Here is a 17,454-nt window from a genome sequence, read left to right as displayed (position 1 = left end):
CCAGAATGACAACAGGAGGCACAAGGGAGGCAGATAAGACAGAAATGATGCCATCAAAAGTGTACTTCGTTAATTGAGGAGCAGCTATATTTGCTTTGTTACGCATCCTTCTTTAATAAACTGAGGTTTTCTACTTCAGTTTCCAAAGCAAAGCGATACCAATAGCATTCAGGAAAATTTAATGTTCATTCTGGTCGCATGAGACTACACTACCCTTCTCTCAAGGGGTGTCCCAATGGGTCACCCCGTTGTCTAGTATTTTAATGAGATTACCTTCAAGTTTAGGAAAAAGATATAGACCCAATCTGGTTAACCTCTGTCTGATATTAAATAGATTATGAAGCCACGTAGTCCCCTTTTATTGTCAATTAGTAATGCATGCATTAAGAAATGATACATTATTTCCTCCGGTGTGATATCACAAAAACAGGACAAACCAAGACTGAGAAAACTGACAAAATCACATAATTATACATATAGTTACAACAGTGCACAATACCATAACTTGATGAAGAAAGTCCATGAGCACAGTAAAGTTCAAAGTTTCTCAAATGTCCCACATCTCACGCGGACGGGAGAAGGAAGAAAAACTCTTCCTGCCATGCCGACCACGGTCCGACTGAGTCATCCGAAAACTTTGAGCTCTGATCAGCTCTCTGACACTGAGTACTGAGCGCCATCTCTGTCTGAGCGATTCGATCTCTTTCTCGGTCGCCAAGAGCAGGCAAGGCCGGGGATTTTGAGGCCTACCCTCCTAAAGATTCCCGACTACACAGTAACGACAGCAGCGGATGGGCGTTTCAGAAATTTCTCCAGATGTTCCTCTGTGATTTCACGTCCATTCTCCATCAAATCAGAATTGCCCACGGCCCCTATTTAACAGATAGGACATCATTTTTCACCGGAGAGCTGCACACGCGTGGCGTGCTGCCATCTTCTCCTCCCGCCTGATTTACACAAATAGATCTGTTTACTGTCATATACAACAATTATGACCTTTGATCCCATGTAGATCCTTCAGCAGTATACCCTTCCTTAGTGAGACCACACCTGTACGTACTATTTCAAATGCCATCTCAGCTGTGCCTGATATAACTGGGGCAAGGCATCTCTGCTGTCGATAGTCACTCTTGTAACTGGTTACTGAGATTGGCCTGAACTGTCCTTCAAGATTCAGCAGCACAACCCAGAACTCATTAACAGTTAAATAAAGTTTATTAAACCCTAAAATTAGTGCCACTACAATTAATGCAATAAATCATTAAGAAATTGCAAAAACATTTGTTAGCTAATAACACAAAAATTTGCTGTGCACTGATATAGCTTTAATCATTTTATACTCCATTAATTAGAACTTTGTTCAATTCATGTTTATCTATCTCCATCTCTGATTCTGTATGTGGTCAGTGTTATGTTTTGTAATTTCAAAACTAATTGAAAGAGAAGCACGGAGTGGAAGATGCATGTCTTAGTTTAATTTTTACAAATGACGTATCGTAATGATGTATGCCATTCATGTACTTTTACATATATATAACCTGTAATAAATTAAGAGAGCAAGCAAAGAATACTTAAACAATATATTTACAATATTACTCAAAGTACTGAAATATTAAATATACAATAGTCACTTCTATCTGTCATAGCATGTCTGTCCCACAGCACATTTGTGGGACACTCCACCCTCACCTCCCCTTTTTCAAATAAAAAAGGATCATCTGTAGCAATTGAAGTTAACTTTACATTTTGTTCCTTCCTTGTGGGCCTGGTCAGGTTCTTATGTGCATCAATGATATTTTCCAATTAATCCTTGATTCCCTCAATATATAAAATAAAGGTAGTCATGTTCTTGAAGAAATTACCTTTAAAGAAGATTCTTTTGTTGTTTAAAAAAATCTTTAAACTATTCTGTGGATCATTGTAGAATCCAAGGATAGATATATTTGGTCAACTTTTAGTCGGTGTTGGTAGCGAGTTTTTTTATACCTATCTGGTTACACTACTATTATACTCAAATTCTCTTGCAATCAGGGCCAAACAAGATGCCATTGCTTTCCCAATTGGATTTCTCAAGTGAGTAACCTCACATTTGACCTGCATGACCTTAGTTAGTCACTTAACCTGGAGCCCATCTCCGTCTTCCTTATTACCCACACTGTAATCACTGCAATAGCTTTGTATCACTGACAAACTTGGATGTGCTTCATTTGATCACCTCATCCCAATCTGAAACAAGCTGGTGGTTCCTGCTTTCTGTGTTCTGTCTATTAACAATTCCTTGCTCCACCTAGAGCACCTAGTATTGTACATTCCATTTTAAAATACTTTTGTGTCACACCTCACCAACCTTAAAAAGTCTAACAGATATGCCAAACATGGTTTCCTTTTTCATAAATTCATGTCAACTCTGCCCAAACATGAACTTGTGTCCCAAGTGCCCTTTTACAACTTTTTAAAAAAGTTAGATTCTAACATTTCCCCTGCTACTGATGTCCAACTAACTGGGCTATGTTTCCTTGTTCACACAAAATGCTGGAGGAACGCAGTAGGTCAGGCAGCGTCAATGGAGAGGAATAAACAGTCACTGTATCAGACCGAGACCCTTCATCAGGACTAGAAATGATGGGGACAGAAGCTAGAACAAGGAAGTGGGGGAGGGGGAGTACAAGGTGGCAGGCTGGATGGAACAGTCCATGTTGCAAGCTTACTTGGGTGACACTTCAAAACTCCTCCTCCACTACATTGAGGTCTGTGTTGGTGCTGCTTCCTGCATTCATGCTGAGCTCATCAATTTCATCAAACTTGCTTTCAACTTCCACCCTGCTCTCAAATTTACTTGGTCCGTCTCAGACCCCTCTTTCCCCTTTCTTGATCCACCTCCATTTCTGGAGATGGACTATCTACTGACGTGTTTTTATAAACCTACTGACTCTCTAGCTATATTCCCTGTACCTATTCCCACCCTGTAACTTGTAAGAATGCTATTCACTCTTCTCAATTCCTCAGGCTCCACCACATCTGTTCTCAGGAAGAGGCTTTCCAACATTTGAGATTACCTCTTATTTCCAAGGAACAGGATTCCCTTCCAACTCCACTGATCTCCTCCAGTTCCCACACATTAGTCTTCACCCCATTCTCCTGCTGCCATAACAGGCCGATTTGCATTAATTGGAGGAGATGTTTGTCCCCTCAAGCCTCTATATGCAGTTAATCATTTTCTGCAACTGCTGCCATCTGCAATGGGATCTTACCACGAGGCACATCTTGCCCTCCTCTCCCCCCCCTCCCACTGCTTTCTTTAGGGATCACTTCTATAGACCTGTCGTCCCTCCCCACTGATCTCTATTTCCGGAGGAGACTGAGGTCCTTTAACATCTGCCAGACGATGCTGAGGATGTTCTACGAGTCTGTGGTGGCCAGTGCTATCATGTTTGCTGTTGTGTGCTGGGGCAACAGGCTGAGGGTAGCAGACACCAACAGAATCAACAAACTCATTCGTAAGGCCAATGATGTTGTGGGGATGGAACTGGACTCTCTGACGGTGGTGTCTGAAAAGAGGATGCTGTCCAAGTTGCATGCCATCTTGGACAATGTCTCCCATCCACTACATAATGTACTGGGTGGACACAGGAGTACATTTAGCCAGAGACTCATTCCACCGAGATGCAACACAGAGCATAGGAAGTCATTCCTGCCTGTGGCCATCAAACTTTACAACTCCTCCCTTGGAGGGTCAGACACCCTGAGCCAATAGGCTGGTCCTGGACTTATTTCCTGGCATAATTTACATATTACTATTTAACTATTTATAGTTTTATTACTAATTATTATTTATGGTGCAACTATAACGAAAACCAATTTCCCACGGGATCAATAAAGTATGACTATGACTGTGACTATCTCCCTCCTGGCACTTGTGCCTGCAAGTGAGGCAACACTTGGCCTGCAAGTCCGTCAGAGATGTCTGTTTACTTGGTGGTCCTGGTGCGTCCTCTACCTCGGTAGATTGGGGGACAACTTTGTTGAATACTTTCACTCTGCTGCAAAAGACAAGATCTCCCCTTCTCCTCTCGAGCCCATCATTTCCCTCTGGTTCCCCTCTTCCTTCCCTATTTCCATGGTTCACTGTCCTCTCCTATTAGATTCTTTCTTTTTCAGCCCTTTACCTCACACCACCTATTGTCTCTCAGTTTCTTACTTAATCTACCCCTCCACCACCCACTCACCTATCACCTGCCAACTTGTACTCTTTCTTCTACCCCCGCTTTATTTTTTCTGGCTTCTGCTGCCTTCTTTTCCATTCCTGATGGAGGGTCTCAGCCTGAAATGTCGACTGTTTATTCTGAAATATCTGCTGTTTAATGAATACAGCTCAGAATTCAAAACAGTCACACCTGCAGTTCTAATCAACAAGCTCCAAAACCTGGGCCTCTGTACCTGTCTGTATAACTGGATCTTTAACATCCATATTGGGAAACCACAGTCTGTGTGGGTCAGAAATAACATCTCTCTGACAATCAACACTGCAGCACCTCAAGAATGTGCATTTAGTCTAGTGCTCTACTCTTTCCTACGATTGTGTCGCTGGGCACAACTCAAACACCATCTATATATTTGCCAATAACACAACTGTTGCTGGCAGAATTTCAGATGATGATGAGGAAGTGTACAGGAGTGAGATAGATCAGCTGGTTGAGTGATGTCGCAGTCCTCAGGGAGGGATCAAAAGTGGAAAGGGTGAGCAGTTTCAAATTCCAGGGTATCAACATCTCTGAGGATCTCTCCAGGACCTGTCATAATGAAGCAATTACAAAGAACGTACAACAGCGGCAAGAGGTATTTCATTAGGAGTTTGAGGAGAGTTAGTATGTCACCAAAGATACTCTCAAATTTCTACAGATGTACTGTGGAGAACATTCGAACTGGTTTCATCACCATCTGGTATGGAGAGGCCACTGCACAGGATTGGAAAGTTAAAAACTTCACCAGCTCCATCAAGGGCACTGGCCTCCCCAACATCCAGGGCACCTTCAAAAGGCGATGTTTCAAAGAGGTGGAATCCATCATTAAGGAAGCCCATCTCCCAGAACATGCCCTTTTCTCATTGCTACCATCAATGAAGAGGTACAGGGGCTTGAAGGGCACCCACTCAACTTTTCAGAAACAGCTTCTCCGCTGCCTGAACTGGCTATTGTTTATTTAATTCTGACAAGGGCATAGTACACTTAAAACAAATATGCAATGCATTTGAGATATCTGAAAAAAAAATATTGAAGCTTCACATCGTTTATAAAGCATTGTTATACGTATTTCAGTAATCAATTACCTCTCTGTGGAATTAAAGATTCTTGACATCCAGAAGGAGCCCATTCTACAAACCATACCTGTGCCAGCTCTTTCTGACAGCTATCCTATTAATTATGCTTCCCAATCTTTTTCCCTATAGTCTTTTCCAAATATTATTTTCATGAGTGAATACATCCCGTTTTTAAAATTATTGGAGGATTAACTGCCACTATCCATTCTAACATTACATACGAAATCATAACTGTTTATTTTTAATCTCCATAACCAATATTTTTAAGATGTTTCTTCTAGTAACAACCCAACCAATCTAAAAGCTTCAATTTATTCCTTTAAAAAAATTATTTTTGAATACCCCTATTAAATCTCCCTAAACATTTATGCCATGAGGAGAATACACATTCTGTTTTCTCTACATCTCACTAATAAATTTCCTATCTAAAGCCTAGACAAACTTTCTAATGCACAGTTTCCATAACTGAAAATATTTCACAGCAACTAGAGTTTAAATATTAAAATTTTAACATACATACCTTGCTTTTGTGTACTGTTCCTCTAAATCTAAAGACCCCTTTTGCTTTTTATCAGCTTGATCAAACTTTTCGCCACCTGCAAAGAATTCTGGCTACCTCTATTTTAACACATTTTTTGTCACTGTTTTAAGTATCAGAGGTATCTGCATTCTACTGCAGTACTTGGATTGCTACCAATTTTGGGTCATAGTGCACTGTATATACCAGCAATTAAGTGTACTGTGTGTTTGTCTTTTTTTTAATGTTTTTTGAAAGTTTGTCATTTCTGTATCTTACAACCGTGGTCATTTTTTAAAAGAAATCTGCATGCCATTAATAAAATAATTAAGTATTATTTTAATTGAAATTAGATCATCATTAACCATCAAATATCATTGGTACACTTTAGACAGCCATAAAAGTGGAATGTTGTTACAACTAGTGTTTTCAAGTACCACTTAATTTCAAATCAGCGCTGATTTTTTTTAAAAACATGTTCGGAATAATATGATGATTATTTTCCTCCTCTTTCTGTACAAAGTTAGCCATTCAGCCCATTTTCTTGTGCCACTTCCTTGAAAGTGCTATCCCATTAGTCTCACAACCTTGTTCTTCCTCTGCAGCTCATGCACACGTTTCATTTCAGAACAAAGAAATGAGTGTATGCCCCCACCATGACCATTTCATTTTATTTTGCTGCCAAGGAGTAACTTAGATGCTTGCCAAAGCTGAGTAATTTGCATTCACTCCAATGTACCGTACAATAACTATTTGATGTATTCGATTTTCAAGTCATGGCAAAGCATCTGAAAATCCCTGGCATATACATCATTTTGTGTGGTAACATGGATATAATCGATCTAATGCTGATATAGATGGAAACTGTAAATTTCATTTGGAAACTTCATATTTTAGTATTTTAATTAAAATTGGTTATATTGCTTTATTTTTTAAATTCCACTTGTGTAAACTTCAATATGTAGAATGATCCTGCAAGAATCATTTTTATTTTAAAATTACAAAATTGCTCTTTTCTGAAATAATTTATCCAAAGAAACAAAGTCTCCCTCTCCCATCCCACCCCCAAAGTCTTCAGTGTCTAAACTGGTTGTTGCACACTGCATGTGGTAGAGAATTAATTTGTAGACTGACAGAGAACATTGACATTTTTCCCCAGATGTTTTGATTTCTATTTGTTTAAAGATTAAGGTCATAAAAAAAAACTTGGAAAGCAATATTCTTGTTGTAGGATTGGGGAAAGTTGGTAAATTATTGTAAATTAAAATGAATGGATGCGGAAGATGCGTTGAGATGGATCAGTAATATTAATATATATTCACATCATAGGAGGCTTCTAACCCACAGTTACCTTTTTTATCTCATAAACCCTTATCTCCTTGCCATGTTCCCCTTTCTGGCTGGCTGACTGCTTGAGATTAACATCATCTCAAAGTGATTGTACTTAAATAAACCTGATTATGAGAATGGTGCTATTGTTACTGGTTACCTTACTAATACACTGTCGGTTTTCATATGTGAGTCAAGGTGGTGACTGTGAGTTGACAGTTCCAAGAAGGGAATTTGAGAACTATGTGCATTTTATTTTCACCTAAAATCCTGTATGTGCTAATAGCTTCTGTTGTAGTTAGGAGAAAGAAAGCGATACTTGAGTTTCCCCTCTGTAACCACGGCACAGTAAGAACACTAGTAACTCTCTATCATCTGTCATCAGGTAACTCAGATTGAGAGCCAAATTTTGAGTCTTCCAGATCATATGGGCTCAGCTGCTTCTAAGATAAATATGATGAACATGCAGTATTTCCCATTTTCCTCAGGTTATTCTGATAATGTTTGGCATTGTTCAGTTGGTTGCTCCAGTCAGTGTAGTAGCTTCCAGCTAATTCCTGTGTCTGCTGTTGTTCGACTATGTGATCTTTCACCACAGTGATCCTTTCAATCCAGTGTGGATGCAGCAAGTTTTGTGCAGGAAGAGATGGGGGAGGGTGGGGTGTGGTGTACAGAGAAGCAAAGTGGGAAATATTATTTGATGCATTTCCCCCAATTGCATGTTATCACCAAACCTGTACACATTCAGCACCAATTTTGAAGACAATTTATGAAGTCAGAATTATATTTCCAGTTTCCTTAGCAGTTTATAGTGTTAGTGACAAATTGCTATCCTAAGGAATGCTTAATTACTGCTTTAATGAATATAACATTCTTATGAAGTGAATGTAGTGTTTTTTTTAAAAGTAAAAACAGAGATGCGAAGGTAACAGTGAGCTTCTTATATTGATCCTTCCTGCATTTATTAACTGTGCTGTGTTCTCATGGTCTCTTGAGACAGTGCCTGCTGAACTGTGTACAATGCAATGACAGCTTAGACCTCTGATACATAACCAAAGTCCTCAGTTAATATCCCTCCTATCATCTCTGCCTGTTTTTATTAAGTTAGGGCATTGTTTTTAGTAGGCTGATAAGATTTAATGAGCATTTTTCCAATTGATTATGCTTTAAGATTTTTTTCCAACCGCCATCTTCCAATCTTTTTACCCCACTGACATTAGCAAGCAGCACTTGTTTTTATTCTGAATAAAATTAGCATTACTCTAAATGCAAATATCTCACTGTGCTATAGATCTGCAAAAAATATTGTATGCACACTGCAAATTGTTCTGAAAATTTATCAATAATAAAAAGCATAATACAGATATTTAAATTGGTCTTGAATAATGCCGCTATTATATAGGTAAAATAATACATATTTATTTAAATTTTAGTTTGGAAAAACATCAGACTTATGCAATTAATTTCATTTATGAGCTTTGAAATTTACTCAAGATACTGTATCACCAAATATTTTGCATAAGGCTGTTGTTTGTTGCTATTCTTACTATTATGTGCTGATTATAAATGCTTTTATTTTCTAAGATTGTTTATTGGTTCATGGTGCACATTAGTCATTTACTTATCTTTTAACCATTTGTAATTAAATCACAGTAGGAACCTAGCCAATTTTGTTAAGTCTTTAAATAATCATTCGAGGTCTGTAGCGCTCCAACCTCCTAAATCACAGGATACTTTGTCAACATTTAATCGGCAGTATTTATTAATGTGGCATTGATAGCTGTGTAGCCATCTCAAAGCTATCAATCATCTTGAAATAGCCTAGGAGGCTCTGGCACTATTTCTCTCTGTCGCTTTATTAACCCCATGGGCTTACTGGCTAGGCATGGAGCTCAGAGTGGTGCAAATGGCCATTCTATCTCTCTAGTTCAGTTTAATTATGTCACTGTCTTTTTTAAACATTGCTAATTTTACTACTGACTTGTTTCTTTCCCTTGCAGCCTTTATGGTAGACACATGCAAGCAAATCCTGAACCTCCAAAGAAGAACAATGACAAGTCTAAGAAGATAAGCCGGAAGCCTGTGTCTGCCAAAAACAAATGAATCGATTGAGTTGCTTCTTACAGATGAACTCTGCTTGCATGTGCCTCAATCTGTATTTATTACCTCAGCTATCTTAACATCTTGTGCTCAAAACCATGTGTAATCATTCATGTCTACTGTACTTTTTGTAGCTTAATATCCTAAGCTGACTGTATTTGCCACTGAGTGTTAATGTTCTTTACATTAATGTCACAAACCATTTTTTGTAAATTGGTGAACATGCTTTGGGTAAAACGTACAAATTATGCCTTATTCACAAATGTTACACTAAAGTTATTTATGCTAAAATAAATGGAAACCATTTGGTGTGACATGTGCTTTCAAAATTAGTCTAACACATGTAGCCTACTAAATTTTACTGTTCCTTTGATTTTTAAATAAAAAATATATTTATCTACAGCGTTTTTTTTGGCATTGCAGAAATCTGCTATTTTCTAGATAGATGGTGCATGCCGTGCCTTCCAAGTAGGAACGTGGAAATTATAACAGCTATGGAAATTTCATGAATCCTCGATTAGATGGGAAAACACATTAGTTATGTGTGAATTTAAAATTGTCATCAGTTACATTCAGAATTCCAGCAAAACAACCTGTTTAGTTGTTGGGCCGGTCTTTATTCTGTTTGCACTACTTGAATCATCTTTGAGTGTGTATTCCATAATCCAAAAAACATTTAATAAATTGATTTACATAATCTGTTTTTACAGACATAACAGAATTTTTGTGGTCACACTGGAATGCATAACTTCCTGTTTGTACTCCTATTTGGCTCCAAATTCTCAACGTTGACATTAATTAACAATGATGTAGCTCATTACTACATTATAAAAAGAGGTAGCATCCTGAGCAGAATTCCCTCTCTGTGACCAGTGTGTTTAAATGTATTCCAGAAAACCAAGATGATGATAAGTTACTTCCTGTCTCCCATCATCTTATTCCAGCTTCTTCCCCCTTCCTTTCCAGTCATGATGAAGGGCCTCAACCTGAAACGTTGACTGTTTATTCATTTCCCTGGATACTGCCTGACCTGCTGAGTTCATCACGTGTTTTGTATGTAGTATTCTGGATGTCACAGAATGTCATGTGTTTATGCTGAGAAAGCAAATGGAATAACATCTGAATCACTCAGAATTAATGGGAGGAATGTTGATGCCAGTAATGTGAGGAAAATAAAAGCAGCCTAAATCCATCATGTTGCGTTTGAAAAACATGCAACTACCCTCTCACAGAAAATGTGCTGCCAATTAACTGCTTGACAGGAAAGAGGTGGGAAAAGCCAAATCCAATTTTTTGAATGAAAATCTGTCCTTTATTTGAAAATGCAATTTTCATTAAAATTATATTGAGAATTGTTGCTACTGATGTTACTGCAAATAATTTTTTTAAATACAGTTATGCAGTTGGTATAGCTGCTGCCTCATAGTACTAAAGACTGGGGTTTAATCCTAACCTTTAGTGTTGTCTGTGTGGAGTTTGTATGATTTCTGCAACAAATTGGGTTTCCTCCAGATAAAGTATTCTCCATTCACATCTCAGAGATATATGGGCAAGTTAAATTGCCAGTGTAGATGGTCCATAGTGTGTAGGTGGGTGATAAGAGTTCAGAGAGAGGATTCCCAACCATTTTTATACCATGGACCAATACCATTAAGGGCTCTGTGGACCTCAAGTTGGGAACCTCTATTTTAGAGGGAGTTGATGAGAATGTTGAGAGAGATTTCCCAACATTGACAGGGAATGTCAAACTGTTGAGGGTTTAGATGGGGTGGGATTTGTTAAGTGTTTTGAGGAATGTTTCTCTGATCAATAGATAGAGAGGCCTACTAGAGAGAAACATAGAAAACCTACAGCACAATACAGACCCTTTGGCCCACAAAGCTGTGCCGAACATGTCCTTACCTTAGAACTACCTAGGCTTACCCATAGCCCTCTATTTTTCTGAGCTCCATGCATCCACCCAGGAATCTCTTAAAAGACCCTATTATTTCTGCCTCCTCCACCGCCGCCAACAGCCCATTCCACGCACTCACCACTCTCTGCACAAAAAAAAACTTAACCCCTGACATCTCCCCTGTAACTATTTCCAAGCAGGTTTTGCTTAGAAGTAGGGAGAAAGCCAACTCAATCTACTCTTAGGTAATAGGTGACAGTCGGGGAGCAATTTGGGACCAGTGAGCATAGTTCTATTAGTTTTAAAACATTTATAGAAAGGGATAGAACTGGTTCACAGGTTCAAAGTCTAAATGGGGCAATTGATCATTTGTGACAGTAGCTTTCAAAGGTTGATTGGAGTATATTGTTTACGGGTTAGTGGAACACAAGAAAGTTGGTGGCTTTTAAATGTGAAATAATAAAAAGATCAAGGTCTGCATGTTCCTGTTAGAGTGAAAGGCAAGTCTGTGGGAATTCTGGATGATGAGAACTATTGAGACACTGAGAAGGAAAATAGAGGCAGCATGGGTCAGGTACAGGCAGCTGGGATCAAGTGAATCCAGCAGAAGAATAGGGGACGCAGGAGTGCATGCAAGAAGAAAAATCAGTAAAGTTTGAACTATTTTTGTAATTTATAGATTTTTGTTTTTGCACTACTGCAATTTTGCATCATATGTGGGTGATAATACATTTGATCTTGAAAAAGGGGACATGAGATAGCTTTGGCAGAGAAGTTTAAGGAAAATCCAAATCGATCCAACTTTCTGGGGGCGAGGGGAGGAGGAAAAGAATTGAAAGGTGCAGGAAAATACATCCCAAAGTTAAAGACATATTCTAAAGGGAGGATGAGGCAACTATGGCTGACAAGAGAAGTCAAAGACAGCATAAAAATTAAAGAGAGGTCATATAATGTGTGGCTAGGCATAGCTCAAATACTATCTATAAATTTGCTGATGATACAACCATTGTTGGTAGAATCTCAGATGGTGATGAGAGGGCATACAGGAGCAAGATATGGCAACTAGTGGAGTGGTGTAACAGCAACAACCTGTCACTCAACGTCAGTAAGATGAAAGAGCTGATTGTGGACTTCTGGAAGGGTAAGATGAAAGAACACATACCAGTCCTCATAGAGGGATCAGAAGTGGAGAGAGTGAGAAGATTCAGGTTCCTGGGAGTCAAGATCTCTAAGGATTTAACCTGGTCCCAACATACTGATGCAGTAATAAAGTATAGGCAAGACAGTGGCTATACTTCATTAGGAGTTTGAAGAGATTTCGTGTGTCAACAAATACACTCAAAAACTTCTATAGATGTACTGTGGAGAGCATTCTGACAGGCTGCATCACTGTCTGGTATGGAGGGGCTACTGCACAGGACCAAAAGAAGCTGCAGAGGGTTGTAAATTTAGTCAGCTCCATCTTGGGTACTAGTCTACAAAGTACTCAGGACATCTTGAAGGAGTGGAGTCTCAGAAAAGCAGTATCGATTATCAAGGACCTCCAGCAACCAGGGCATGCCCTTTTCTCACAGTTACCATCGGGTAGGAGGTACAGAAGCCTGAAGGCACACACTCAGCAATTCAGAAACAGCTTCTTCCCCTCTGCCATCCATGTCCTAAATGAACATTGAACCCTTGGGACACTACCTCACTTTTTAATATATATTCTGTTTTTTAACATGATTTTTAATCTATTCAATATACATATACTGTAATCGAATTTTTTTTCCTTCTTTATTATGTGTTGCATTGAACTGCTGCTAAGTTAATAAATTTCATGACACATGCTGGTAATAAAGCTGATTCTGATTCTAATATAGTAAAAATTAGAGAGAATGTTGAGGATTGGGAAGATTTGAAAAACCCACAAAATGCAACTAAAAAGCCATAAAGAGAGAAAAGATAAAATATGAAGGTAAGCTAGCCAATAATACGAAAGAGGATACAAGTTTTCAGATATGTAAAGAGTGAAAGAGATATAATAGTGGATATCAGACCGCTGGGAAAGATACTGGAGGGGTAGTAATGGGAGATGAAATGGACGAACGGAATAAGTATTTTGTATCAGTCTTCACAAGCAGTATGCCAGAAATGTAAGAGCATCAGGCAGTAGAAGTGAGTATCATTGCTAAATCTGAAGGTACCATTTTGAACTACACCACAGGGTTCTGAACGACATAGCTGAATAAATTGTGAAGGCAATATTAATGATCTTTCAAACATCGCTAGATTCTGGACTAGTTCCTGAGCACCGGAAAATTGCAAACGTCACTCCATTCTTCAAGAAGAGAGGGAGGCAGAAGAAAAGCAATTATAGGTCAGTTAGCCTAACTTCAGTTGTTGGAAAGATGTTGGTGGCTATTATTAAGGATAAAAACATAGAAACATAGAAAATAGGTGCAGGAGTAGGTCATTCGGTCCTTCGAGCCTGCACCGCCATTCACTATGATCATGGCTGATCATCCAACTCAGAACCCTGTACCAGTCTTCCCCCCACACCCCCTGATCCCTTTAGCCATAAGGATGAGGTTTCAGAGTACTTGGACTCAACATGATGAAAGAGGGCAAAGTCAGCATAGTTTGCTTAAGAAGTAATCTTGTCTGACAGGATGTCAAAGGTTACAGTTAGCAGGTAGGAGAATGGGCTTGAGAGGGACAATAAATGAGCTATGATGGAATGGCAAAGTGACTCGATGGGCTGACTGGTCTAATTCTGCTCCTATATCTTCTGCATGTTAAGGGGAAGAGAGTAACTAAAGAGAGAATAGAACCCTTCAAAACAAAAGGGGACATCTGAGTGTGGAGCCACAAGAAATGGGCAAGGTTCTTAATGAATATTTCTCCTCTGTTTTTAGTGTGGAGAAAAACACGAAGACTTTGAAGCTAGGAAAAGTAAATGAGGATGTCTTGGGAAAAGTCCTCATCACAGTTGAGGAACTGTATGGATGTTTTAAAAGATATAGAACATAGAAATCTACAGCATATTACAGGCCCTTCGGCCCACAATGTTGTGCCAACCATGTAACCTACTCTAGAAACTGCCTAGCATTACCCTACCACATAGCCTATTTTTCTAAGCTCCATGTACCCATCTAAGAGTCTCTTAAAAGACCCTGTTGTATCCATCTCCACCACCGGCAGTACATTCCAGGCACCCACCACTCTGTGTGAAAAACTTACCTCTGACATTCACCTTGTACCTACTTCCAAGCACCTTAAAACTATGCCCCTCATGTTAGTCATTTCAGCCCTGGGAAAAAGCCTCTGGCTATCCACACGATCAATGCCTCTCATCATCTTATACACCTCTGTCAGGTCACCCCTCATCCTCTGTTGCTCCAAGGAGAAAAGGCCAAGTACACTCAGCCTATGCTCATAAGGCATGCTGTCCAATCCAGGCAACATCCTTGTAAATCTCTGCTGCACTGTTTCTATAGTATCCACATACTTCCTGTAGTGAAGTGACCAAAAGTGAACACAATAATCCAAGTGGGGTCTGACCAAGGTCTTAAATAGCTGCAACTCAATCCCATGATTGATGAATGCCAACACACCATACACCTTCTTAACAACACTGACAACCTGTGCAGCAGCTTTGAGTGTCCTATGGACACAGACCCTAAGATCTCTCAGATACTCCACACTGCCAAGAGTCTTGCCATTAATACTATATTCTGTCTTCAAATTGACCTACCAAAATTAACCACTTCACACTTATCTGGGTTGAACTCCATCTACCACTCCTCAGCCCAGTTCTGCATCCCATCGATGCCCCCTTGTTACCTCTGACAACCCTCTAGCCTATCTAAAACACCCCAACTGTTGTGTCATCAGCAAACTTACTAACCCATCCTTCTACTTCTTCATCCAGGTCATTTATAAAAATCAGAAAGAGGAGGGGTCCCAGAACAGATCTTTGCAGAGCATCACTAGTCACCGTCGTCCATGCAGAATACGAACCATCTACAACATCCTTTATCTTCCGTGGTAAACCAATTCTGGATCCACAAAGCAAAGTCTCCTTGGATCCCATGCCTCCTTACTTCCTGAATGAGCCTGCAGGGGGAACTTTATCAAATACCTTAATGAAATCCACTGCTCTACATTTATCTATGTGTTTTGTTACATCCTCAAAGAATTCAGTCAGGTTCGTAAGGCATGACCTGCCCTTGACAAACCCATGCTAATCAAATTATGTCTCTCCAAATGCTCATAAATCCTTCCTCTCAAGATCTTCAACAACTTGCCCACCACTGAAATTAAACTCACTGTTCTATAATTTCCTGGGTTATTTCTATGAAGGTAGTTAAATCTCCATGGTCTGACCATTGAGTATACTGTATATCCAAACACACCACTGGAGGCTAGTAAAGGAATGCAGGAGCACTGGCTGAGATATTTGCATCATCATTAGCCACAGCTGAGGTGCCAGTAGACTGGAGGCTTGCAACCATTGCGCCTTTTTCTAAGAAAAGTGGCAAAGAAAAACCTGGGAACTATAGAACAGCAAGTCTAAGATCTGTGATAGGCAAGTTATTGGAAAGGATTCTGAGGGATAAGATATACATATATCAGAAAACACAAGGGTTGATTTGGGGTCATCAACATGGCTTTGGACATGGGAGATCACATCTTACAAACTTGACTGAGTTGACCAAGAAAGCTGGTGATGGTAGGACAGTACACATGGTTTAATAGACCATGACATTTGATAAGATTCCACATGGTCAGCTGATTTGGAAGGTTAGGTCATGTGGAATTAAAGGAGAGCTGGAATATTGGGTACGCAATTGGCTTGATGGTAGAACGTAAAGGGTGATGGTGGAAAATTGTTTCTCGGACTGGAGACCTGTGAATAGTGGTGTGCTTTGTGGGTTGCTGCAGGCACATTGTTGTTTGTCGTCTACATGTACAATTTAGATAAAACATATAGGACACAATAAGTAAAATTGCACTAATGACATAAAGATAGGTGGTTTAGTTGACAATAAGGTCATCAAAAATTACAGGTGGATATTGATCAGTTGAGTAAGTAGGCTGAGGAATGGCAAATGAAGTTTAAAAAGGATAAATACAAGGTGCTGCATTTGTAAAGTCAAATCCTATTCCTATGTCTTCTCTTTCCAATGATTTAATATTATTTCTTATCCACAGAGCCACACCACCCCCTCATAATTCATCTTTTCCTTCCTACTAACCCATCTTTCTGATATACCATATATCCGTGGACGTTCAGCTCCCAATGGCAGCCATCCTTTAGCCAAGCTTCAGAGATGGCCACATTGTCATATTTGCCAATCTGTAGCTGAAATTCAAGATCATCTATTTTATTCCTTATGCTGCGTGCATTCAAATACAACACTCTCCAGTATTTGTTGCTTTCTGTTTTAACTGCATCACATCTCTATTGCCCTGTAATTCATGCCATTGACTTTGATTAAGCCTCATCTTCTGCCTGTTCTTTCTATGATCTCTGTTGCACGCTATCTCTGAATTATTTCTATTTTACCCTTCCTCAGCCCTATCACTGCAGTTCCCACCTCCCTGCCAACTTAGTTCAAACCTGCCTTACAGCTCTATTACAAGTGTTCGCTAGGATGGTGGACCCCTTTGGGTTCAGGTGTAATACATCCTTTTTGTACAGGTCATACCTCCCCCAGAAGAGGCCCCAGTGATTCAACAATCTGAAGCCCTGCCCTCTACACCCATCTCTCAGCCACACATTAATACGCCTGATCATGCTATTCTTGCACTTGCTAGCACGTGGCACAGGCAGCAAACCTGAGATTACTACCCTGGAGGTCCTGCCTTTCAGCTTTCTACCTAACTCCCTAAATGCTCTCTTCAGGACCTCCTCCCTTTTTCTACCTATATCACTGGTACCAACGTGTACCAAGACTTCTGGCTTCCCTTAGGAAGGAGACTCTCATCATGAAGGATCCCCACCTCCCAGGACATGCCCTCTTCTCATTGTTACCATTGGGAAGGAGATGTAGAAACCCAAAGACACACTTTTTGAATCAGAAACAGCTTCTTCCCCACTGCCAACAGATTTCTAAATGGACATTTAATCCATGAACACTACTTTTTAATTTTTTTTTACACTACTGATTTGAACTTAACCATACCTGTCAAGCTTTGTCTTTATGCTTGGGGTTATTGTCTTCCTAGCAAACAAATCTTCTCCCAGGTTGCAGTTCTCTTACAGATTACATTAGGTTTTCCTCCAGGATTTCCCTGTATTGCAACTGTGGC

At 39.6% G+C, this 17,454-nt stretch overlaps 1 protein-coding gene across 3 annotated transcripts in view; it reads left to right on the top strand.

Moving 5' to 3' along the window:
- The window catches only part of rsu1 (Ras suppressor protein 1), a 176,804-nt gene extending 166,184 nt beyond the window's left edge, over window positions 1-10,620 (top strand). For all 3 annotated transcript variants that reach the window (XM_072253783.1, XM_072253784.1, XM_072253785.1), the window contains exon 9: window positions 9,164-10,620. In XM_072253783.1, the coding sequence (XP_072109884.1) occupies window positions 9,164-9,266 (103 nt within the window). In that variant the 3' untranslated portion in view covers window positions 9,267-10,620. The remainder of the gene's footprint in view (window positions 1-9,163) is intronic.
- Window positions 10,621-17,454: the final 6,834 nt, after the last annotated feature.

This window comes from Mobula birostris, chromosome 3 (genome assembly GCF_030028105.1).
Source record: "Mobula birostris isolate sMobBir1 chromosome 3, sMobBir1.hap1, whole genome shotgun sequence".
NCBI lineage: Eukaryota > Metazoa > Chordata > Chondrichthyes > Myliobatiformes > Myliobatidae > Mobula > Mobula birostris.
The sequence above is the reverse complement of the archived record's forward strand: the minus strand, read 5'-3'. Positions and strand labels throughout refer to the sequence as shown.